A 25,090-nucleotide genomic window follows, 5' to 3' on the forward strand; every position below is an offset into this window, starting at 1 on the left:
TTGGTGATTGATGTGGGAGAAATGAGTTTCGATTCAAGGGGCACTGGCCCCAGTACTGGGAAAAGACAGAGCTGCTCACCAGTCTGTGTGATGGCGTGCTCCTCAAAGTGAGTGAGGGACTTAGTGTGGTCCACTTGACCACTGGTCTGGGACCTCTCCCTGCTGTTGTGAGCCTTCTCCTGCATGGAAACAGATGGAGAGAGTATGAGCAGGATACATGGCACAGTATGGAATGCAATGTGGTGAGCAGAGCCATGGATGGGATGAGGAGAAATACTTGCGAGGATGCGAGCCTGATGCAGATGTAAGGGCGTGTGAGAGTTAGTGGTGTTATCCCTTGGGGTGTGAGATCCTTATGGATGTGTGATGGGTTTGAGTGTGAGAGAGTTGAGAGTGACGAGAAGAGTGACTTACCCTGGTGGAACAGATAAGACCATTCATCCTCTATTGCAGGGCATTGGCACTGACCACCGCTGCCAATACCTCCCATGCTGGATTGGTGACCTTCCTTATTGGCCTTTGCCCAGGGCAGGGATAGCGAACATCACGGCAGACTTTTAAATCTCTTAAACCAATTAAGAATGTGCAGTGCTACTCACATTCCAAGACTAGAAAGCAGGCACCAGGAAACTGCCCAAAGCTATTCACCTGCACTCTGTTTTGGGTCAGCATACAAAAGAGGTCTGTTTAAAATAAATCTCACTGATGTTAAGATATGTTAGAAAAACTGCCAGTTTATAACAAAATAACATTTGGCCATTTAGTTCATGAACTCTGCTCTATCCAAACTTTGATCTTTTTATGTACTATGCCACCAGGGCAAGACTGAGGGAATGCTGCACTGTCAGGAGTACCATCTTTTAGATGAAACATTATACCTTCAGCTGGATGTAAAGATTACAAGGCACTATTTTGAAGCATCTTCACCCAACATTATTAAAACAGATTTCATTGCTGTCTGTGGGATCTTGCTGTGTACAAATTGGCTGCCTCATTTCCAATATAATAACTTAGTACTTCATTGGTTGTAAAGCACTTTGGTATGTCCTGAGATCATGAAAGGCATGATATAAGGCAAAGGTTTTCCCTCAATTCTGGTCATTTCTGCCACCTTTTGAAATTTCCCACTTGGGATAGACGGCAGGTTTTGTCTGGGACCCTTATTGGTCCATATGGCTCAGATTTACTTATTACTAATTTGGTACAATGCTTAATGATTACTGCAGACCAACCTCTTAGACTCTTTCTGAATATCAGGGTAAAGGATTGAGATGACCACTACAAAGACAATAGGTGCCACATCAATTTAAACCTACGAAATACATTCCTATAGCCGAATACATGGGCTAAGCAACTTTTTAAACCTTTTCCAGTTTGATCCCTGACCTATACTGAGTTAGCTGCTCTCAGTAAGGCAACCAGCATTATGAATGACAGCACTGAATTACCAGTATATATAAACTCAAACAATAACAGTTGGAAATGGCAATAATTTAGATGTTAAGATGGCAGTTAGGCTGCAGTGCTCTCCAAGATTGCTAATTTTCAAATATGAAGAAACACCAGTTGGACAAATTAAAACAGAGTACCCAGTGTTCATGGCTGTGGGTCAGCATTCGTCAGGGACTTCTGTTTTGTGTGTGTGTGTGTGAGCGCGCATGTGCGTGTGGTTGAAATAACCAGACACAAGGTAATCAAATAATTATTTATAGCATTATTATATTACAGTGGAATGTACCATTGAAATTTAGTGTTTGTTATTGGATATTGTACACATGCAAAAGGTTGATCAGTCTCATTAAAGACGCAACAACCCCACCCACCCCCCAATCACAATATGCTAAACTAAGACAGTGAATCTCGAACTGCCATTTATCTCTGTGCTGATAGCACAGAATTCCAGATTTTAAAAGGTAATGAGCAGGATTACTCTGTACAAAAGAACAAGGATTAAAGGAAAATAGTTAAGAACTGTAAACAAAGGAATGGAAACTCTCATTTTCAGAATAGCAGAACAATATCTTTAACAAACTAAAATTAAACCAATTAATAAAGATTCCTCATATAACTCGTTAGTAATTCTGTGTGTAATGATACTGGACTTTCTTTGCGCAGAATTGAGGTGCATGGCTCATATGACACAAGGCTAACCAGGTCTAAAGGGCAATTTAAAAATAAAAGGAGAGCTGACAGCTTACAGAGCAAGTGCCACTTCAGATTCAGGGTTAGGGTGTGAGCTTACTTCATCACACAACATCCATTCTAACCCAGAGACATGGAGTCCAAGCATTTGAGACTTTGCACCCAGAAATGACCTAAAAATTCACTGACGTCTGGCCAGACCAGACTAGCCAAGTCTCCCTGAACGTGGATCTAAGCCATTGAAATGAGGTCAGCAGTTAGCTCAAATTCACTCATCCAAGTTTGCCCCATTTTCTCCTGTTCCAACCTTTGGAATTAGCTCAAATTCCAATTGCTTGCCAACAAAATAATAGCATGTTTCAAGAGATATAAGCTCACAACAAATTTGCAAGTTTCTGTGGGTAAATAGGGCGATATGTCAGGGACCTCCTAATATTGTGTCCTACATGCAGAGGCTAATTGAGGGCTAACAGGGGAAAGGAGGAGAGTAAACAGTCAGAATCAATTTCAGTCAGTCTGCAGTCTGGCAATCTTGGGACACAGATGGTTCCAGGATAGCTTCTAAACACAGTTGCAGGCAGCAGTGCAGGTTTCTTCTCCACATCCCTCCCAGTCTATTTTAGACAGCTGGAATTAGCATTTGTCTTTTGGCACAAACTGAGTTGGAAGAATTGTTATAGTCATATTGTAAAATCAGTTGGCACCTATCAATTGTATCCAATGTTTTCATATTCAATGTCATTTTAACACAGACTTGCTGATTAAAGAAAAGTGACAAATATACTCTCCCAATTGAAACCATCAGCAACATAGTGAAAGAACTTTATCTGGTGTGTGCCTTGAAACGAGGTGTTGCTGTTCCCATACAAATTTCCTATTTGAAAAATTTGATTTGAGCTATTAAATGCTGCACTAAAACACTTCTTGTGTGATACATCAAATTGTTCCTGCTCTACCATCAACAACAGACCTGTGTCCACTCTACAGTTACACAGTTGAAAATATTCTCTCCAGATGCATCTCAAGTTTAGAAGGGCAAAATCTCTAATTGTCCTGAGGGTTTTTTCACTTTAAGTGGACCCAGTGAGAACATCTTCACTCATCTCCACACACCACCCTCTACCACTCAGATTTTATTACAACACAACCGTGTATTCCAGATTGAACATATAAGGAACTTTGAGACATAACAGAAATTTTAGTTTGTAATAACTCACTTGCAGTTATCAAGTAAGTTCACCCATAGGATTACAATGTCTCTGAGCTCCCTTTACTAATTGGAACAAGGCAACAATGAAAACACATCAAAAACTGACTCATCGAGATTTTAGTGTCTACTGCGTCCCATTTGAGATCCAAATGTAGGCAATCTAATAAGGTAACTTGTCCATCTTCCTTGACTTCATATATAATATAAACTATTATTCAATCTGTTTCGTGATATATACTTTGCACCATCCATGAATGGTTAATTCAGTTGTAGAGTTGGAAAAGCCAATTTAAGACACCATGGTCCTTTGCACTCCAAGTAGCTTGACAGTTCTTTTAAAAAAAAATGTCATAAGGCACTTCTGGAAATAAAAGTGCCATTTTACTGAAAATCTGGGCAAACTTGGTGCCTGAAACTTTTGGCTTTTGTTTTTTTAATTACATAGGAAGGCTAGTTTATAAAAATCAAAAGTTCAAAGGGAGGGTGGGGGAGGGCAATGCACTTTTGACTGAAGAGATAACTGAGGCCTGGGAATCTGGTCCTTCAATTCTAGGTCATTCAATCCTTTTGCCCTTGTATGCCTGACTCATGAGCTGGTCTTGGCCAGGAGGTTTAGAACAAGCCATTCTTGGCACAGGCTTACTGGTGGAAAAATATCAGGAATCAGAAAATCAATGATAATACCAGCAAGTTGAAATGGATACAAATCACTGACATGGATCTAAACTTTCTGTAGCCCTGAGGCTCTTAGTATGGGCCTATGCGAGCAGAGGACAAAAAGCCCAGGCAGCCTTGATTTATAAAGAATTGCACCTTGTTGATATACTGATTTAAATCTTTACAATTATATTTTCAATACAAACAATAGGTCAAAAGATTAGTTGAAATTTATTGCACCTGCCTCATGCTCGAATTCTCTGTAGTTAGGGGTTGCTTGTATTAAGGTTAAATAGACTTCACATTATGTGCAACATGGCTAGTTTATCCACAGAAACTGCAGAAATATAAATCAAAAACTTGCATATTCATGAAATCTGAACCACTGCCAGTCAGCATCTGTACAGAGATCAGGGAATTTAATATTTCAGATGTGGATGCTTCTCTCTACATATGCTGGCAGACCTGCGAGAAGTTTCTAGCATTTTCTGTTATTGTTTCAGTATGTTTTGCATATAATTCATTGCAGATCAAACTCTTCAGGTCATTTTTGAGAGAGAAATGGTACAGAAATATGTTTTTCATTTCTAAATCAAATTCTACACAGATCTGGAGATGTGTGTGCACCACTTGATTATCAAGATTTTATTTCTGTAATGTTTTCTCCAAATCAAAAAGTATGCTATCTACATTTAAACGGGACAACGGCCAAAGATAAAAGTACTCAAATTATTACTCACTCCTCTTACACTTTTCACCTTTTATGAAACATTATTAACACATTATTAGTTTCTGTTTCAATGTTTGCACTGCAATTGTGAGGAAGTCTGGAGTACTGCTGTGTCTCTATTGGGAACAGTGACCACACAAACAGAAACCCACCTATAAAGCAAAATGATAATCATCAAGGTAAAGCAATGTTATATGCAGCCAACATGTTCCTTCACTGAGACAGGATTCCCACAATTCCGACAGGGAAGCACAAGTTGGGATGGGGTGATGGATATTTCAGGAACAGAATGAGTGCTATAAACAAACCTATGACAGAGGTCGAATTGAGACCCCAAAGGCTGCTCTCACTGTATTAAGTTTGGGATTGTGGGATCATGTGCAATAGCCGAGGGAAAAAAAAAATCAAGCTGTTGTATATTTATTTGTTTTAAAGTCTATCAAAAAAGGAGAGCGAAAGCAATGCTCACATACTAATATCTGCTGGACGGTTGAATAAATAACAAGAGGACTGAAAGTTAACTTGAAATACCAGAAGAGTCAAACAATTCTAATGTGTTTTATGGTCACTTGGTCAGAACAAAGATTTGGAGCCATAATTACTGGTATGGTTTAATGTAATTGATATTGGTTTTAGTTTTGTATAAACCTCTAAATTCATTGATTGGGACAGGGAAAGCAGTTATGTACTAGCTCTAATGTTATCTGTTTCATAGCAATCAAATGCTAAGCAACTTAAGTCACATTTCCCCATCTCCTACAGGCCTCTTCCTCCCACCTTCCCAGCTGACATCGAACTTACAGCTCTAGTTATGTACGGAGCAACATACCAAGTTTCTAGTGAAATAACTCGGAAGTGTAAGCCATTCAAGTGAATTACTGCAGTCTTCCTAATGACACTCGATAGCGCGTTTTAAAACGCCGACCACTAGTCTCACTTTAAATTCATCAAGTTTGGTAGTTCAATACGCTGGAGGTTGTTTATTTTTCTAACAATAGAAATTAATGTGTTTCCAATGAGCAAGAAATTTTAGCAGCATTCCATACCAACTACCAAACTTGGCATTATAATGCATCTATCATATACTGCTGTGTTGAAAAAGAAAAAAGCAACAGGAGATGTTCACCAGTCAGTGAGCCTCTTTGCACGGGTGGAAGGGTTGACAAATGCTCAGCAACCCGTGGACCAGTACTATGCGCAAGTTTAGCAGTAGCACCATGGTGGGCCTCAGCCAGGCTCTGACATTGTTTAGTTCGCATCCTGAGGTGCTTGAGTGAACTGTTGACAGAAGTGGAAAATTAAATTGGAAGTCAATCCAAGGCAATGAGGGTTGGTGCTGAAGCCACAAGAGATTCTTGGCAGACTTTGTATCGACCTGGGTTTTGGAACAAGGCTGCACTTTCCATTGGTGTTGGAACAGATATATCACTGATCTAAGGAAAGGTAGGACAGTCCACTCATCTGGAAGAGCTGATCTCTCAGACTATCTACACAAAGTGAACTGCTCAGCATGGATCATTCCCTAATATCGGAGGAAGTCCCCGATAGACTTTCTCAAAACAACTCTGACTTAGCTCCATGTGCACCACTAGTGATGAGCTAAAATCATTTCTGCCTTTGATCAGTTTCCCACTCTTGAAAAATGCGTTGACCTAGGGCAGACCTGATGACAGTAGGAAGCAGCAAAATTGCTGAGCCAGTAACACAAGAGGTATGAAACTGCATGCCAAACTGGGAAACACCACTCTAGCAAAAACTGTCGCACCCGACTCCCTCAGTTAAGCAGGCTGCAGACACTCGGTCTAGATTCAACACAGGAAAGATAGAGATTGGGTGAGGTACTGTAGAATGACCAGTAGCCATGGAATGACAGCAGAGTATGGAGCAGTGCTTCAGGAAGAGTATTTGAGAAAACAAGAGGAAAATAAATGAAGCTGTGCCATCAAACAAAGCCCCTAAATAAAACCACTGAAAATCTACTGGGGAGCAGTGTCAACTTGTATTGCTGCCAAACCAACCTTTACAAGTAATGGAGAGGACATGAAGCATGAAAACTCAACATTTAAGATGCTTGAGGGGAAAAATTCTGCATCAACAGGGGTCAGTTCTAGGGGTAATGGGCAAAAATGTCAAAGTGTGCCTGGATTAGGATTAGAGGTTAAACACAGACCACATAAAGTACAGGAATAAACACAGAGTGGAACAACCTCCCAAGGTCAAAAAGGAGGACATGCGAGCATTCCAGGCTATTACATTTTGAATTTTTTTTTAATTCCTGTGTGGGATATCTGAAGCACATCCTGAGCAAGAGTCAGTCTCAACATACCAAAACACCTCCTGTGTCAACAGGTAAACAAATGTTGACAATTGGAAATAATATTTTTGCCCCGATCAGTGGGGGAAGGGATGGTTTAAACATACTCAAGCAAAGTATCCTAGGTTTGAAAGCAACTGGTAATTCTTAATCTTTGCACATTCCGGATTTGGTTATGATTCAAGACTGGGCACTGTTCTTTCCAGTTCACATGCAACTAGCTTGCAATTTTACTCTGTCGCTATTAGACAGAATTCCAAACGAAGGCTGATCAGGCTTTATTATTGTGCCCTTCTTCAAAACAATGCATCCTCCAAATCCCAAAGATTCTGGTCCATTATCCTGGGAGAAGTTTATTTCAGATCAATTGATCATGTTTTGTTTAAAGTCCACAGTGGGTCCAGAAGGCTCAGGGGGTCTTCGCCGGTGTGAGTAGCCTGAAGGCCCTGGCCATCCTGGGGCTGCAAGAAGTTGTGTTTGCTGATTTTCTGCCTGTTCCGAGGGTTGGTGTCTAGGGTGAAGGCCTCTGCAGTCAAGGATGCCAAAAGATCCAGTGAGGTGGTCTTGCTGTCTATGCCCATAATGTGGTTGGTGGTGGCTGGTTGAGAAGTGGCTGGATGATTCCCTAGGCTCACTTTCATTTTATCCTCCTCTTGGGTTGAATCACAAATCTCTGAGCTCATGTTGTTTATTTCTGCGGCTAATGGTCGATTTGATGGTGTCATTTGTGATGGCGTAGTCGGTTCTGTTGCTGCACTGGTAACCTCAACCATGAGGTCCTGCTGCAGAAGATTATCTATAGGCAGTGGTAAGGTAGCAGTCTGAGAATCAGACCATAAAGCAAAACTGGGGTCAACTGAAGGCAAGGAGTTCAGTTTGCCATCTCCAATGGTCCCAGCAGATGTCTTAATGCTGAGCTTTGCAATGGTAGCCTGGATGGAGCTAATTGGCAAATCTCCTCCAAGTACTAAGTCCTGGGATTCCTGGCGGGTATAAACCTGCAGAACAGAAAAGAAACTTGAATGAACTCAAGTGAAAAGACTAAAAGAAAAATACAGTGGATGCTAAAAATCTGAAATAAAAACAAAGTGCTAGAGAAACTCAGGTCTGACAGCATCTGTGATGAGTGAAAGAGAGTTAACTTTGAGTCCAATACGACTCTTCTAAACAGTTCCAAAGAAGAGTCATTTTGGACCTGAAACGTTAACTGTTTCTCTCTCCACACATGCTGCTAGACCTGCTGGAAAGTTTCAGCACTTTCTGGATTTATTATGAGAGAGAAAACAGCTCCCTTTCTAACCAAACACATGCACTCTTCACATAACATTGTGATTGTAAGATCTTTTCCCTAGAGAAGCCCTGATGATCTACAGTGCCGGCCACTAAGTTAAGAATAGAGGGTAGGCAAATCAGGGAACAGTGATTCAGTGATACCAAATTTAGGTTTTAGAAAACTGCAGACTTGGGGAGAGAAGAGAGAAAGTAAGAAATTTAACAGTTTTGAGGTTCAAGAAATGAATCAAAGTGCAGAAGGTAGTGCAACTTCAAGGAAGGAGAGTAGGATGTGTGTGAGAGAGATACTTTGGGGCAGGTACGTCAGGGCGGTCACTCCTACTCGCCCGCCCCAACCAAGTCGCTGTATAATAGCACTTCACTCAAAGCAGTAACATTCGCGCCACAGAAGTGCCAGGCAATGACTATCTCCAACAAGAGAGAATCCAACCATCACGCCTTGATGTTCAATGGCATTACCATCTCTGAATCCCCCACTATCAACATCTTCGGGGATACCATTCACCAGAAACTGAACTGGACTAGCCATATAAACACTGTGGCTACAAGAGCTGGTCAGAGGCTATGAATCCTGCAACGGGTAACTCACCTCCTGACTCCCAAAGCCTGTCCACCATCGACAAGGCACAAATCAGGAGTGTGACAGAATACTCTCCACTTGCCTGGATGAGTGCAGCTCCAACAACACTCAAGAAGCTAGACGCCATCCAGGACAAAGCAGCCAGATTGGTTGGCACACCATCCACAAACATTCACTCCCTCCACCATTGACACACAGTAGCACTAGTGTGTACCGTCTACAAGATGCACTGCAGGAATTCACCAAGGCTCCTTCGACAGCACCTTCCAAACCCACGACCACTACCATCTAGAAGGACAAGGGAAGCAGATAGATGGGAACACCACCACCTGGAAGTTCCCGTCCAAGTCACTCACCATCCTGACTTGGAAATATTTCGCCGTTCCTTCACTGTTGCTGGGTCAAAATCCTGGAACTCCCTTTCTAACAGCACTGTGGGTGTACCTACACCACATGGACTGCAGCGGTTCAAGGCAGCAGCTCGCCACCACCTTCTCAAGGGCAACTAGGGATGGGCAATAAATGCTGGCCCAGCCAGCGAAGCCCACATCCTGTGAATGAATAAAAAAATCTTCACCACCCTTTAGATGCTAGATTTCACGAGGCCTGAGAAATCCAGCCAGTCTCTATTAAATCTTCAATGCAAGTTAATTCAGAGGCTGCGAGGGTCATTAAAATACTTAAAAACAACCAACTCACCTGCTGGAAGCAGGCTGTTGCCTGCCCCTCGACTCGCCTCCTTTATTCCTGAAGTGGATGGGGTTGGAGAAAGGTTGGGATCAGGTTTCTGATTTTCAAAATTCTATCATTGATCTCACTCAAACTCATTTATTTTTGGGTGTTAAAATTTACTCCCCCACCATCTTGGTAACCTCCTTTAGTCCTAAACTGAGAACTCTGAACTCCTCCGACCCTGGGCTCTTGCACATCTCCGATTTTCATCACTCCATATGGCCAGCCGTGCCTAGGTCCTATGCTCTGAAATGTCCTCACAAAACCTCTCTGCCAATATCTCCTTTCGACACTCCTTCAAACCTAGTTCTTATCAAGCTTTTGGTCCCCTATCTCGATACCTTATGTAGTTTGGTGACAAAATATTTTTGATAGCACTCCTGTGAAGTACCTGGGGATATTTTACTACATTACCATTGGTGGCCAAGCTTTCAGTTATCTAGGCCCCGAGCTCTAGAATTCCCTTCCCTACATGTACCTTTCAACCTTTAAGAGGCTCCTTAAAACCTACCTCTTTGGCCAAACTTTTGGACATTTGACCTAACGTCTCCTATGTGACTCAATGTCATTCTTTAATTTATAATGTTTCTGGGAAGTGTCTTGGGATGTTTTATTACATTAAAGGCGCTAAGTAAATATGTTAAAGAGTGTTAATATGTAAATGCAAGCTGTTACTACAGTAGTTTCAATAATATCATGAAGCATTATAAATACATGTATGCTATGTACCTTTTGAGATGAACTGCTGGGTGCTTTACTGGAAAAGCTAGTGATAACTCCATGCCTCAGTAGAACCAGCTCCACATGACTGAGAATGGCTTCATAGCAGAACTTCAGGTGCAACTAAAAAGATAAACCACAATGCAGGTCATAAAAGCAGCTGTCTCCAAGGGTAGCATTTCTTGTACATTTATACACTGACATCTCTCTCGCAAACCACACAAACCTAAATGGAAAGTGTACTTCAATAAACCATACTGCATACAGTAAATTATCTAAGTACACAAGGTTTCTATGGAGCATAATATTTCCCGGCATGGTTGAGAGGCACAGTCAGCTTTCAAAGAGGACAATGAGCCTAATATTCCATTCCAGCAATATGAATGTAGAAAACTAGTATAAAATGGCTTTAACGGGTAGAATTCAAGTGACCGTGGTGAGCTAGCACAGTGAACGTATGCAGACAATTTGATGGCATTGGGGCCGTAGCCAAAACCAATCCTGCGGTTGCCCAATATCTAATCATGCTTACATTCTAAAAGTATCTATTAGTTGGGGCATTGTTTAATTAAGTCATTTGATCACATATAAATGGGGACAGCTCAGACACTGGCGGGGTGCAGGGCAGGGAATGAGACTGAACAAAATCAAGAAATATTCTCAGTAAAGAAAAGCTGTGTGTCTTGGTTTGACTTCACCAACCACCTTGAGTTTTATAAACAAGGGGCTTAGGAGGGAATAAAAGGGAAACATCAACACCTAACTTAGCCCACACTAGGGATCACCTGCCATGAACAGTGGTTTTCAGAAATAAAGAGGGTGAATCATCACTCTGTAAAAACAAGCTTAATTTTAGATTATATAACACAACAGATAGAAATAAAGTTTCCTGATCAAAGGGCAATTTGGATGAGAAATTAATGAGGTCATTTGCAGATGGGACATACACGAGGCAATATTTTTGGCAAATAAACAATGCCTACACATATTCTACAAATTATCAAGTCTGATAAAAAAGAACAAATATAGTAGAATAAGATATTTTATCATGTTTGGTGTCACACCCTCAAATGAAACTCCTTAAAAAAAATAACTGAGGCCTCAAGCTGATTTCTAGGAGATTGAGGTTGTAACAGTGTTTTAAGTCATGATGTGACACTGTCATGTAGATGCCACAAGGTGGTTGGAGTGTTGGAAAATCAGAAAGAATCTTCACACAGGAGAAGTTTTGGGGCCTCCAGAGTTTGTAGTTACAGTATATTGTTAGGGCTACACCGGATTGGATAATTCTTAATAGTGACATTTGCTGAAGTGGCCACATGTACATTTTCCCAACAAGAGCAAAAAATGCTGGAAAAACTCAGCAGGTCCAACAACATCTGTGGAGAAAAAAAAAAGTGTTAATGTTTCGAATCCTTTTGACTCTTCTTCAGAGCTAAAGGGAAGTAAAATGTAATGAAATTTATACTGTTCAAAGGGGGATGCAGCAGGTGAAGCTGGATAGAGGGCCAGTGATAGGTGGAGACAAAGGAGAGATTGCCAGAGATGTCATGAACAAAAGGACAAAGGGGTGTTAATGATAGTGATACTGGCTAAAGGAAGTGCTAGTGGTGGCATAAATAAATAGACGAAGAGGACTTGATAAAAGGTCACAATCTAGATATAGGTGTTTCACACTCTCCAATATGTAGCATTTTTTAAAAATTTGGATAATAAAGTTGTTTTGGCATCTTATTGTTAGAAGCAACAGGGTGAAAGAATTTTGTATTCTCCCCTCAGGAAGTTTAAGTCACAGGAAAATGCTCCTCACTGTCTCACCTTGTCTTGAAGCATGTGTTTCCTCTGCTGCCTCATTTTCCGCACAATCTGAGACAGGTCAGGGATCCCATTACCAGCCTCTACTTCCTGTACAGCTGCGTAGACAAGACAGAAAGCACCAGTTCTTCTAACTCCGGAGCTGAAAGAATCAGTATCAGACAACACTTATTTTTAGTGAGTCAGGTGTTCATAGACATGGAAAGTCAGCACCACATTTAAGGGTCTAAGAAAGCTTTGTCAAACTATAGGATCCTATATGCCTCATGTGGAATAGTCAGTCAGTCTGTGGAGGGGGCACAGACACAGGTCAAGCCAAGGTTGAGAGATCCTCCTATCCATTTCCAAAGTTGATGTAAGGGCATAATCGAAAATGCATCAGAGTCACGTCAGCTAGGGCTATTATAGCTGTTGAGGCATTAGTTTGTCAGGTTAATTGGAGCCAAGTGGGAAGAATTCCAGCTATCAGGACAGGTCTAACTGTCCAGGTTGTTTTGATTTTTATTTGTTTCTGGCGCGTGACTGGAGTACGGCGGACCTCCAAATTTCAGGCAACGCCTCAAAACCTGTGCCACCATTTAATTATATCATGACTGACCTTCTTCCACATTTATTTTCCTTTGTTCCAAATTGCTTGATACCCCATACCAAAAAAATAAAACGATCTTAGTCTTCAAAATTTCAATTGCTCAAGCATCCACAGCCTTTTAGGGAAGAGATTTCCACTACTCTTTTGGTGAAAAAGTACTACCACATTTTACTTCTAAATGGCCCAGCTCTAACTTTAAGATTATGTCCTCATATTCTGGATTCCTCCACCATATGTAGATATGGAGCTACAACATTTGCCTGATCATGCATCCATAAAGCCCTGGCTATTTACAGCAGTTTCATACAAATAAATGACTTCCTAGTATGCTTCAGAGTTAAGGGTCATTCATGTTGGTGTAGGGCTGGAGTAAGGACGGTAGTTTCCTGCCTTGAAGGTCATTGACAAACCGATTGACCTTTTGATGAAAGCGTTGTCTTTTTGTTTTCAGATCTTTTAAAAAAAGTAAATTCAAATTCTGAGACTGTCACGTGGATTTTTAAGATCAAAATTATTAGCCCAGACCCTTGGAATGCTAGGTCTTGTAACATAGCCATTATACTGCTGCACACATTGACAGTGACATCGCCTTAACATAGTATCTATTATTGCTCTAGCAAACAGCCAACAAAGGCATTACAGTGTTGTAAATTCATTCGTAATATTCTTTCTTTAAAAACCTTTTAACTACAGCCCAATAAAAGTGTCAATCGTCCACACTCTTTAAAATATCAATAGCTGAAACTGCAAGTTCTTGAAATCTTTATTTTGTGTAAATAAACATTTTGCAACTGACAGAACAGATCAGAGAGCAAGACCTGTCAATCAGGCAATGTTTCCCTTAGGGCACAGCTGTTTCAACAGTCTAATGGATGGCTGGGCTCTCAACTAAACCTAGTTATGCATTCTTGACCAACTACTTGATTGACAGCTCTTGCTCGCTAGTTTATTTGAAAGATTTTTCACATTTCCTATTGTCAGGATAGGTTTCATTGGTTCTATGTCTATACAGTGTATAGTAGGTGAATGGGCATTGAAGTGCCATTGCTTAGCACGGGGGGTTTGGAGGCCATGGGAGTGGAAAGAGGGGCATAGCTTGGCAAGGAGGGCATGGGTAAGACATTTTGAACTTACCTTTCAAAAAGGTTCCCTCATCCTGACTATGGATCATGGTACCTCTGAGGCGCCGTGAACAATTAGTCCTTTCAAGGCTGGCCTGACTCCTGAAAAATTGCAGAGGGCTAGAACATGCCTATCCCCACAATGGCACCGGAGTGCAGGATGCGGACTTGTAATCTGCACCAACCCACACCCTTAACCCACACTGGTGGAAACTGGAGACACCAGGATCCTGGAATCGGGTCCCAGCTGTGATTTTTACACCTCCACGGAGTCTCCCGACTTCATGAAAATCCAGTCCATCAGTACAGTACTGAGGGAGTGTTCCACAGTCGGAGATTCTGTCTTTTGAATGAGATGTCAAACTGAGGCCCTCTGTCCTCTCAGACTGATGCAAAAGATCCCACAACACTAAGAAGCGGAGCAGGGGAGTTCTCCCCACTGCCCTGACCAATATTTATCTGACCACCAAAATTCACAAATAGGTTATCTGATCATTATCTTGTTGGTATTTAGGACCTTGCTGTGCACAAATTCTTTTGTCGTTATATAGGAAACGTGGCAGTGGCTACAGTTCAAAAGTACTAAATTGTTTGTGAAGTGCCTTGGAACATTCTGAGGCCATGACAGAACCTGCATAAACGGAAATTCTTTACTCTTCTTCCTTTATTGTTCTTCTGAATTCTTCACAATATTCTAACTCTAAATACACCATCCTCCATAATCTTGCTTCGCCTATATCCCAGCATGTTATAGAGTTATACAGCACAGAAACAAGCCCTCCGGCCCATCATGTCTGTGCTGGCCGTCAGGCACCTATCTATTCAAATCCCATTTTCCAATTCAAAAACTCATCATAATCTATCTGACTGAGCTTTTTCGTACTTGCACATGGGATCTGGGCATCATCATCAAGGCCTGGCTTGTTGCCCATTTCTAACTCACCTTTAGAAGAAAGGTGATGATCCATCTTCTTGAACTGCTGCAGCCCATGTTTATGAACACCCACAATGCTATTAGGAGGAAGTTCTAGGGTTCTGGCCCAGTGACTGAGGTAATTAGCCATGGTCCACATAGGACCATAGGCATCTCTCTCAATTATAAAGACAATTGGTTATATTTTGCTTGAGGGGCAATGGTCTGCAAGTGTGGGGCAAGGTGAGGTGCAGGCCTCCATGAACTACCACAGCCGGTAAAGGCATTGAATCTATGCTGATGATATTTTGTATCACACTTTAGCTACCTAGCCAACTGAGCTAACTGTCCCCCAGCGAAAGTGAAGGAATGGCGATAAACTTCCAAATCAGGACGGAGGTTTATTTGGAAAGGAACTTGCAGGCGGTGGTGTTCCCATGCACCTGCTGCCCTTATTCTTCTAGGTGGTAGGGGTCACAGTTTTGGAAGGTAGCTGTCAAAGGAGCCTTGCCAAGTTGCTGGAGTATAAGTTGAAAGTTATACATACTGAAGCCACAATTGTGGTGGTGGAGGGAGTGAATGTTTAAGGTGGTGTCAGGGGTTCCAATTAAGCTAGCTGCTTTGTCCTAGATGGTGTTAAGCTTCTCAAGTTGTTGGAGCAGCACTCATTCAGGCAAGTGGAGTGTATTCCATCATACTCCTGACTAGTGCCAAGTAGCTGATAGACAGACTTGGGGGAGTCAGGAGTTGAGTTACTCATTGTAGAATTCCCACCCTCTAACCTGCCCTTACAGTCACAGCATTTATGTGGCTGATCCAGTTAAGTTTCTGCCCAACAGAGGTACATGTTGATTTGGGAATTCAGTGACAGTAACATCTCAACATGGTAGAACTTCTGACTTTGCTTCAGACTTTCCTTCCTCTTACAAAAATCCAAGTCAGTCACCTAATCAGTAGCTCTGATTAACGGCATTCACTTCCTTTTTTTAACTTCTTTTGTGTGCCAGCCTATTTTTAAAGGGCAGGGAAATGGGATTAGCGTAGTAGTTCTTTCAGAGAACCTGTACAGGACACACAGGCTGTACATGCTCCTTCTGTGCTGCAAAACCCTAGGATTCATTTGGGTTTCTCAATTCAAAAAAAATAAGTTGAGGCATTTAAACACAATATTTCACACAATCATTCTCCATCTCTATGAGGTCAGGAAACAGGGTTACCTGCAATGGACAACAACGGGTGTATGAAGTGGACGCTGGTGTAGATAGTGTCCATGTACTTCCTGAATAAAACGCAGCAAGTTACTCTTACTGTCTGGCAAACCCCTACAGAGAAAATAAAAACATCATTTTGACTTACATTTCTACTTTAAATACAGATTTTATACAAAATATGCAGCATAAATGCAAAAAAGCAAGCCCTTAATAAGTTAACAATGCAGTGTAACATGTTACAGCTCAAATTATTGCATCTCAAAGGGTGCAATGCAGGCAAAGCCTGGTTTCGTGGATACAAGCAACCCTCCTGTTATTACCTAAGTTCCAAGCCAAGATAGGGAGCATTGATAGTCCATTGACAGACTATAGGGGTTTTAGCAGAGCCAAATCTGGCATCCCTAAGTGCACATTTTCAGGATCAAGAGCTGCTTGATTTTTCCAAGCATAGCTCAGGGCGGGAGGGAGGGAGGGGTGAAATGGACAATTACAACAAAAAAAAATGCTGCTTCATCTAAGAGCAAGCAACTCATCACAGGTTGAGTGTCAAATTTGGGACTTTTCCAATCTGTATGATTTAGTGGCGTTAGCTCATTCTAGATATTTTAAACATTACATTAATGCATAGAGTACAAACAAACAAAGAGCCAACTCACAGTTCAGGCCATGATGTAAATTGCAAGTGAATGATTGTTCGTTTCAGGCTCTGATCTCGATACTGTAGCCCAATCATTCGCTCCACATGAGTCTGTGTTATTTTCTGCGTTGTCAGAGTCAAGGTGATTGGCCCATGTACTATCTGTTGGCCTCGCTCTGTTGGGAAGTAACGGATTACCTTTTGCTGTAACAGGAAGAGATTGAATAATGGACAGTGAGATATGCTGCCCTGCTCAAAATAAATTTCTTTCACAAAATGGATCCTCCAGCAGTATTACTATTTTTCTAGCACTGTTACCCTGTAATTCCTTGTAGAGGGCCACAATCCGAAAAGTTTTGGACAAGGGTTTTTCTGAAAAATATTCCAAGGCACGGTATCTATAGATTGCAGAGATATAGATCTGGATCCAATTACCCACAGTAAGCTCCTGATTTCAATTATCCCATTATGGGCAGTTGCTGAGGAGACAGAAAAAAGGTAAAAGATCCAAAACCCTGATGATGGTGGTTCTTCTTTTGGTAGAACTGAGTGATTGCTGGGCCAATCAAAAGGGCAGTTAAGAGTTTAATCATGGTGTGAGACTAAGTCAAATGTGAGTCAGACCAGTTTAAGGCAGGTTGCCTTCTTTATTCTTTAGGAATTAACAAACTAATGGGTTTTGCAACCTTCTGGCAACTTCATGGCCACTTTTACTGAGACAAACTGCTGGCTTTCTTACACTTTTCAACATCCACCTTAAGGGACTCAAACTGTCCTTTCAACTCTACTTCTGGCACTGAACCCCTGCTCAGACTTCAGACCACAACCCTACTCAGCAAAACTGTCTCCTCTGCTCTGCCTAAATGCATTGTCTCCTTGCTGGGCAACAGTTCTGCAGGTTTTGTTTGCTCATGTGGCTATGCTTCATGTGAGCTCAGACAGTGAAGGTCAAAAGCTATTTGATCACAGTATATCATATAGAAACATAGAAAATAGGGTAGTAGTAGGCCATTAGGCCCTTTGAGCCTGCTCCACCATTCATTATGTTCATGGCTGATCATCCAATTCATAAGTCTGCTCCCGCTTTCTCCCCATATCCTTTGATCCCTTTCGCCCCAAGAGCTATATCTAACTCCTTCTTGAAAACATACAATGTTTTGGCCTCAACTACTTTCTGTGGTAGCGAATTCCACAGGCTCACCACTCAGTGAAAACATTTCTCCTCATCTCAGTCCTTAATGGTCTACCCCGTATCCTTAAACTGTGACCTCTGGTTCAGGACTCCCCCATCAGGAACATCCTTCCTGCATCTACCCTGTCTAGCCCTGTTAGAATTTTATAGTTATCTATGAGATCCCACCTCATTCTTCTGAACTCCAGCGAAGATAATCCTAACCGATTATGTCAGTCCTGCCATCCCAGGAATCAGTCTGATAAACCTTCGCTGCACTCCCTCTATAGCAAGAACATCCTTCCTCAGATAAGACGACCAAAACTGCACACAATATTCCAGGTGTGGTCTCACCAAGGCCCTGTATAATTGCAGCAAGACATCGCTGCTCCTGTACTCGAATCCCCTGGCTATGAAGGCCAACATACCATTTGCCTTCTTTACCGCCTGCTGCACCTACATGCATACCTTCAGCGACTGGTTGCACATTCCCCTCTCTCAATTTATAGCCATTCAGATAATAATTTGCCTTCCTGTTTTTGCTACCAAAGTGGATAACCTCACATTTATCCACATTATACTGCATCTGCCATGCATTTTCCCACTCACTCAGCTTGTCTAAATCACACTGAAGCATCCTGTTTTGCTACCAAAGTGGAAAACCTCACATTTATCCACATTATACTGCATCTGCCATGCATTTTCCCACTCACTCAGCTTGTCTAAATCACACTGCATGCTCCTCACAGCTCACCCTCCTACCCAGCTTTGTGTCATCTGCAAATTTGGAGAAATTACATTTGGTTTCCTCATTTAAATCATTATATATTGTGAATAGCTGAGGTCCCAGCACCGATCCCTGCGGTACCCCACAAGTCACTGCTTTCCATTCGGAAAAAGACCCGTTTATTCCTACTCTTTGTTTCCTGTCTGCCAACCAGTTTTCTAACCACCTCAATACATTACCCACAATCCCATGCGCTAAGCCTGATCCTCAGCCCACTCTGCATCTAGTTTTAGGAAGAGGCCACTACATTACAATCAGGAGTCGGAACTGGGATCTATTTCACCTTCCCTAACCCAAGGACACAATTGCCAATTTTAAAACCCATTAATACTAACCCAGCTAAGATCAGCTAAGCCTTAGAGTGGGGATCAAACCTCTCAATTTTATTTGGTTCACATGACTTACCTATTCCTTAAACTGTAGAGTTAAAAGGTGAACCATCAATGTGCAGGACTCTACAGCACAACACTGCCCATGAGTTATATTATTCAGAGTGGACACAAGGTTGGTTAATTTAAACAATATTACTGTCATACTAAAGCAGTGGAGGATGTTCTTCTGAAAATGCCATTAAGATAAAATCTTCACTAAGAGTGAAAGGAGTTTTACTGTTCAACTAGCCAATACTGTATTGTTGGCAACAAATCTTGACAGTGTTGGCAAACACAAAGCAAATCAACCTTCTCATCCTGATTTGGCACAGCGGACAGCACTGCTCCCTTTTGTTCTTTCAGCAGAAGATGCAGGGAATGTCTATTGGGAAGCAAGGAGCTCGTAGCCCTTCACATTCATAATTAAGCCTTTCATCAATGTAATAATAATTTGGGAAAATCACAAGAAGTTCTCTTGGAATTGGGGGCTATCTGACAGCAGGGCGAGTATCTCTGATGTATCTTAACAAGCGGAAGGCAAAAACAACTAAATGAGAATGAAGTAACCCATTACTAGATATGAAAAAAAATCTTTAATATTGGAATGTCAGCCGTGGCTTAGTCGGTAGCATTCTCATCTCAAGTCACAAGATTCTGGGTTCAAAGTCCCTCTCCACAGCTTACGCACAAAAATCAGGACAAGCACTCCAATACAGGAGAAGGGCTGTACTGCATGAGGTGCAGCCTTTCAGATGAGACATTAAACAGAGGCCACATCTGCATGCTAGGGTGAATGTAAAAGATCCCTTGGATTTTGAAGAATAGCAGTGGATCAAGTCTACATCTCAAAAACAGGTTTTCTAGTCATTATAATATTGTTGCTTGAGAGAGTTTGCTGTGCGCAAATTGGCTGCTACATTTCCTACAGTACAATGATTGGATGTAAGGCATTTTGAGACATCTGGTGGTCGTGAAGATGCATTCTTTATCTCTTGTTGATCGATGTTACTAAAAACAAAAATAGATATTTAGAAAAAGGCTAATCTGAACCAAACCTGCCCATAAAATTAGGTAGTTTGAAAGTAGCAGTGCTTAAGGAAGCAATGGATCACAGCCAATGAAAACCTCATTGTACCTACCAGCTATGTTGTAATGATGAATTTTGCAGCACAGGTGCATTGTTTATGTATTTACAGATTGTATTTAAAACCTGAGGGATTAAGCTATTTAAAAGATATGAAGAGACACCAAAAGAATTCAGTCATGAAAGCATATGGAAGGGATAATAAACTGGCACCGCAATGGTGTTCCAATTAAACATTAGGATCTAAATATGATTGGCTAAGGGACATGAGACTGCATGTCATTAGGTGCTGTTATGACAGGAGGTCAAGTTTAAACCCTGGGATTTCATCAACTAGGGGAAACGTTTAATAATTATTGCTGCAAGTTAAGATAGGTACTCGGGCAAATAAATTTGAGCACTTGCCTCAGGCAAATAACCAGAAAGATTACCTACCCCGGGTTGTCCTCAGTCTTTGAATTAAAGACGTCCTTCACAGGGTTTTGGGGCACAGTAGTATATGCCCACTGCAACAATATGGAGGAAGGCTGAGGGTGAAGAAGTTAATATTGAGCCCCGGCTGGCTGGAGCTTACACTAGGTGTAAAAATGAAAATTGCTCCTTTTCCTCAAACACTGGTGTTTTTCCTGAATGTTCACACACTTAATAATCTTAAGTATTTAATCAAATATTTAATGTCATCATAACATACCTTCTCTACTTCCTGTTCAGAGACAAGCATAACTATGAGTGACACTTTCTGCTCATAAATCATTAGCCAGAAGTCTGCTGCAGTTCCCACCAATGGAGCTTGCGTAGCTATGATTCTCGGACAGTAAGAGGACAAGTCCTCAATCATACTGGCATTGATGTAGTCATCCTTTCCTGACTGGATTATAATCCTATTTTTGTCATAAGGCATGATATCCTGATGACGATTTTTCATGGTGTAGCAGCGGGCAACTGCAATCGACAACTGCCTCACATCTTTTTCTTGGGCATCCTGCAAGTCCTTCCATTTGCAATCCATCTCAGTCAAGGTTCCATATGATGGCCTGTCCATGGAGTCAACAATAGTTTTAAAGCTTTCCAACTCAGTTAGCAACTTTTTCACATGCTCTGGTTTCTCATATGGATCTTTCTCTATGATTTGAATTCCCTTTGGTTTTTGCCCTTCTTTTGAGTCGACTTTGGTAGGCAAAAGAAGGGGCTGAGTCACAGTTGTCTGGGGCCCTCCATGCTGGCTGTCTGGACTGGATGACAGGAGATCAGTTGAAGAGTTTTGTCTCTGAAAAGGTACCTCTGAGACAGATTGGGTTGCTGCAGTTGCTCCAGGTGTGAGAGATGGTGGCGGTCTCTGCTGTAAGATAGTGGATCCAGGTATTGCAGTGGGCAATATTGCAGCAGGAAGAGTACCAACCTGCCCTTGTGAAGGCTGAGGAGAAGGTGCTGGTGGAGGTGGCATTGGAGATCCAGGTACAATAGCACTGGATTGTATTTGGCCAACAGCTGAACTTGGCACAGGCTGGACTGGGTGCACTGCAATATGACCTGTTGAGACAGGCTGAGGTGCTCCAATTTGATTTGGTAAAAGTGCAGGTTGTGACCCAGCATGCAGATGAGGTGGTGTAGATGTGAATGGCATGGATGACACCCCTTGAGCTGAGGACCCAGGTAGCAATGTCATTGGTTGTGACTCTGTGGCAGATGGTAGTGTATGGCACTGTTGAGATTGTGGAACCATTGCAGCAGGAATGTTCTGTCCTGGCTGTTGAATGTTACTTGGAGTGGCTGGAAAAACAACATTGCCTGAATGAGCTGGAGTTCCTGGTGCAGCCACTTTATCTTGAGCAGGATGCTGATACAGATGAGGTCTTAAATGCGGCTGCATCTGAGGCTGACCCTGAAGCTGAGGTTGTACAGGAAGTGGGACTGGGGAATGGGGTGGAATCTGTGCTGCATTTTGAGGTCTTAGTTGACTCTGCAGCTGTGGTCTTGTTTGGGGAAAAAATTGAGTTTGATAAGGCTGTTGAGTATGCATTTGAGGCCTAATATGAAGCTCATGATTTGGATGCACCTGATTTGGATGCTGGAACATATGTTGTGGTCCCTGGGCAGGACCAGCAAATGATGGCAGCACATTAGTGAACTGGGATTGGGGTGGCTGGTTAAATGGCTGACCACCAGAATGATATTGATATTGACCAACTGCACTCACTGTAGGTCCAGGAGGAACTCCAATTCCACCTGGTAAAGGAACAATGGGCTGCTGTCTCATTCTTGCATCATAGATTGGCTGTCTATTCATCTGCCCACTCACTGATTGCGGATCTGGTGTAAAGCTAGAAATTGGAGTCTGTATACTGTCCACTGTGGTGGTTGAAGTATTCGGTTGTGGAACAATATTTCCTCCTGGCATCTGACCGCAGAATTGTCCAGGGTAGGCAAGTGTAGGACCAACAGATGGAGGAGGTGTATGCAAACCAGTGTTAACAGGTACAGGCACAGTTGAGGAAACTTGTTGCCCCATTCCATAAGATACAGCAGGACCAGCAGCACTGGTTGGATGACTCACTGAAGCAGGAATAGACATGGAATTTGGCATGTGCTGTGGTGAAGTCCCTCTTGGAGGTAAATGACCAGGTGCAAACCGGGGCTGACCTGGAATGGGATCTCTAATCATGGTAACAGCAGGATAGGCAGGAGGAGGTGAAGAAGCAGAGATATGTCGAGGGAGTACTGGGCAGGATACAGATGGACCCAATCTGTGAGTAGGTAAACCAGATGTACCACTAACTGAAGGAGGCCCTGAATGGCTTATTCCCACGTAAGGACCTTGAACAATACCACCAGCTGAACCTGGTGGTGGAACTGTTCCCCCATGAAAATATGGATGTATGAGACGAGATGTCGAAGCAGGGTCGTGGAACTGTTGAACGTGAAACGGTGGTTGTAGTGGTGCGCTGGTAGTCCTAGCAGCTAAGAAAGCCTCTGGTTCTGAATGCCTCAACCTCGGAAAGCCAGAAGGCTCCATGGGATACGATCCAATGCCATCTACAGACATTCCACATGTGTGCGCAGCTAAAGTGTTTGGTGGTAAGCTTTTCAATTCATTGGGAAGATCGTTAAAAGTAAATGCTGCGTTAAATGTTTGCATATCTGGGTCTTCGATACTTGATAAAGATTCAAGGTCAGCATCAGAGATTTTATGCAGTGGTTTTGGTGCAGTAGGCCTTGGTGGCGGCTTCTTTTTCAATTCCCTGAATAACATAAAGAACATTACATGATGCTTTACATCATTATAGCGAAAATTGTGCTTTTCCTAAGTACATTATGTACAACCTTGTCATTAATCTGTCTTTCTTCACAGCAGCCACAGAAACCACAAATCAAAAAATACTCCAACAAGAAATGTTAGCCTGGCCATACAGTGCAACTCTATGGAGGCACAAAGCCTTGTTTGTACAAGCCTTCCTTGCAACACTGTAGATATACCAAATGCAAACGCCCATCCCACTTAAGTTGTCTCAGAGATTATAGGACAAGAAATTCCAACATTAGATATTAAAAGGGCTGAGGAGAACAACAAATTGTGTATTCGGTAAAAGTAGAAAATATACAAATTTCACCATGGGGTAGAGTACCTGTAGGTACAGATTTTTATGGCCCAATTAAATGAAGCTCGTGTACTGTATGGTGGATGATTGCTACTGAAGTATCTGAATAGCAAATTGTTTGGAGAGACTTGAAGGAACTGTTCAGAGTAATGCACGGTGCTTTACTGAGGCAAGTTTTAAGGCATCTCTGGTCCTATCTGAACTAATAACATTACAATGCCACTATGTGGTGCTGCAAACTTCAATGTGTGAAGACGTTACAAAATCTTTTAATGAGTGGAATTAGTTTTGCTTATAATTTGCAAGACACTGCCTACCCTCATGAAGGAAATATTCTGGCAGTGATTAGGTTTCACAAGACTGGAATCAACCAAATATAGCCCCATTTCAATCCTCCTTTACATGAAATTTAAACAGGCAAATGGGTCCTTGGTTTAAGGTGGGCATTAAAATTAAAGGTGAAATGATAGGGTTGGTATTCTTGAATATGGTATGTGAGATCAAACTTATTTGATCTATACTGAAAAGATATGACAACATATGACTCAGGAACTGCATGCCCATTTGTCGATCAGCAACAAGTAAAGCAACAGAAATTGTTCTCATGGGTAGGCTGAAAGCTGATCAGTTAGCATTAGGAGTCATCATAGTATAGAATGAGAGGATTTTGCCTTATAAGCTTCTTTGATGTGTTTGAAGCCATGTCAGATAGAGTATGCTACTTAAGACATTCAGGAAGCTTTGACAATGTTCTTCATGGGAAGCTTACAAATTAAGCCTAAGCCACAGCATGGAACAGGATAAAATATTGGTCAAAAATAAGGAAAATAAGTGCTTATGATATGTATAATGTTTCATAATGTAGCAAAAAGTACATTTTTAACATTACATTTTAAACCAATTAAAAGAAAACATTTTTATTCAAAGCATGAATTAATATTTATAAGATCAAAACATTAGGAATATTTAAAACTCAGAGATAAAGTCAGTGCACCACAGGCATGAGCTTTGAGAAGCTGAATGTTCCTTTTTCATCTTTTGTTTGTCTCTCGGTCTTAAAATTATGAGCTTAGTGTTTTAACAAATGACATAACTAGTTCATTGTTGCACCAAGCCACCAATATCTATAGTAATCGTTTAATTCTCAATGGATGCTGGGTTACTCAAGCCTGGAGCAACACGGTCAATGTGCACTGAACAGTATGTGAGACTTTGCAACAGTCACAATAGTTTACACACTGTGGTTATGTAATTGGAAATAATTTCATGCTGACTATTATTAACCTGTCTTTTGGATCTTTTCAGTGTAAGTGCCCGAGTGACATTCTCAAAAGATACCACAGAACTAAGAACACGAAAGGACAAACAAAACATTAACAGATCAGATTGATAAAGGTGAAAGGAGTGAGCCTTATTT

At 41.7% G+C, this 25,090-nt stretch overlaps 1 protein-coding gene across 2 annotated transcripts in view; it reads right to left on the reverse strand.

Moving 5' to 3' along the window:
- Positions 1–25,090, reverse strand: part of ptpn23a (protein tyrosine phosphatase, non-receptor type 23, a) — a 139,772-nt gene that overhangs the window by 28,480 nt on the left and 86,202 nt on the right. Inside the window, exons 20-25 of one of the 2 annotated variants that reach the window (XM_041189708.1) lie at positions 20,769–23,316; positions 16,684–16,868; positions 16,034–16,138; positions 12,197–12,335; positions 10,388–10,501; positions 1,692–8,051 (exon numbers count right to left, since the gene is read on the reverse strand). In XM_041189708.1, the coding sequence (XP_041045642.1) occupies positions 7,425–8,051; positions 10,388–10,501; positions 12,197–12,335; positions 16,034–16,138; positions 16,684–16,868; positions 20,769–23,316 (3,718 nt within the window). In that variant the 3' untranslated portion in view covers positions 1,692–7,424. Of the gene's footprint in view, positions 1–1,691; positions 8,052–10,387; positions 10,502–12,196; positions 12,336–16,033; positions 16,139–16,683; positions 16,869–20,768; positions 23,317–25,090 lie in introns of those variants that run through there. The other variant, XM_041189709.1, reaches the window with a different exon arrangement.

Source organism: Carcharodon carcharias, chromosome 6 (assembly GCF_017639515.1).
Source record: "Carcharodon carcharias isolate sCarCar2 chromosome 6, sCarCar2.pri, whole genome shotgun sequence".
Taxonomy (NCBI): domain Eukaryota; kingdom Metazoa; phylum Chordata; class Chondrichthyes; order Lamniformes; family Lamnidae; genus Carcharodon; species Carcharodon carcharias.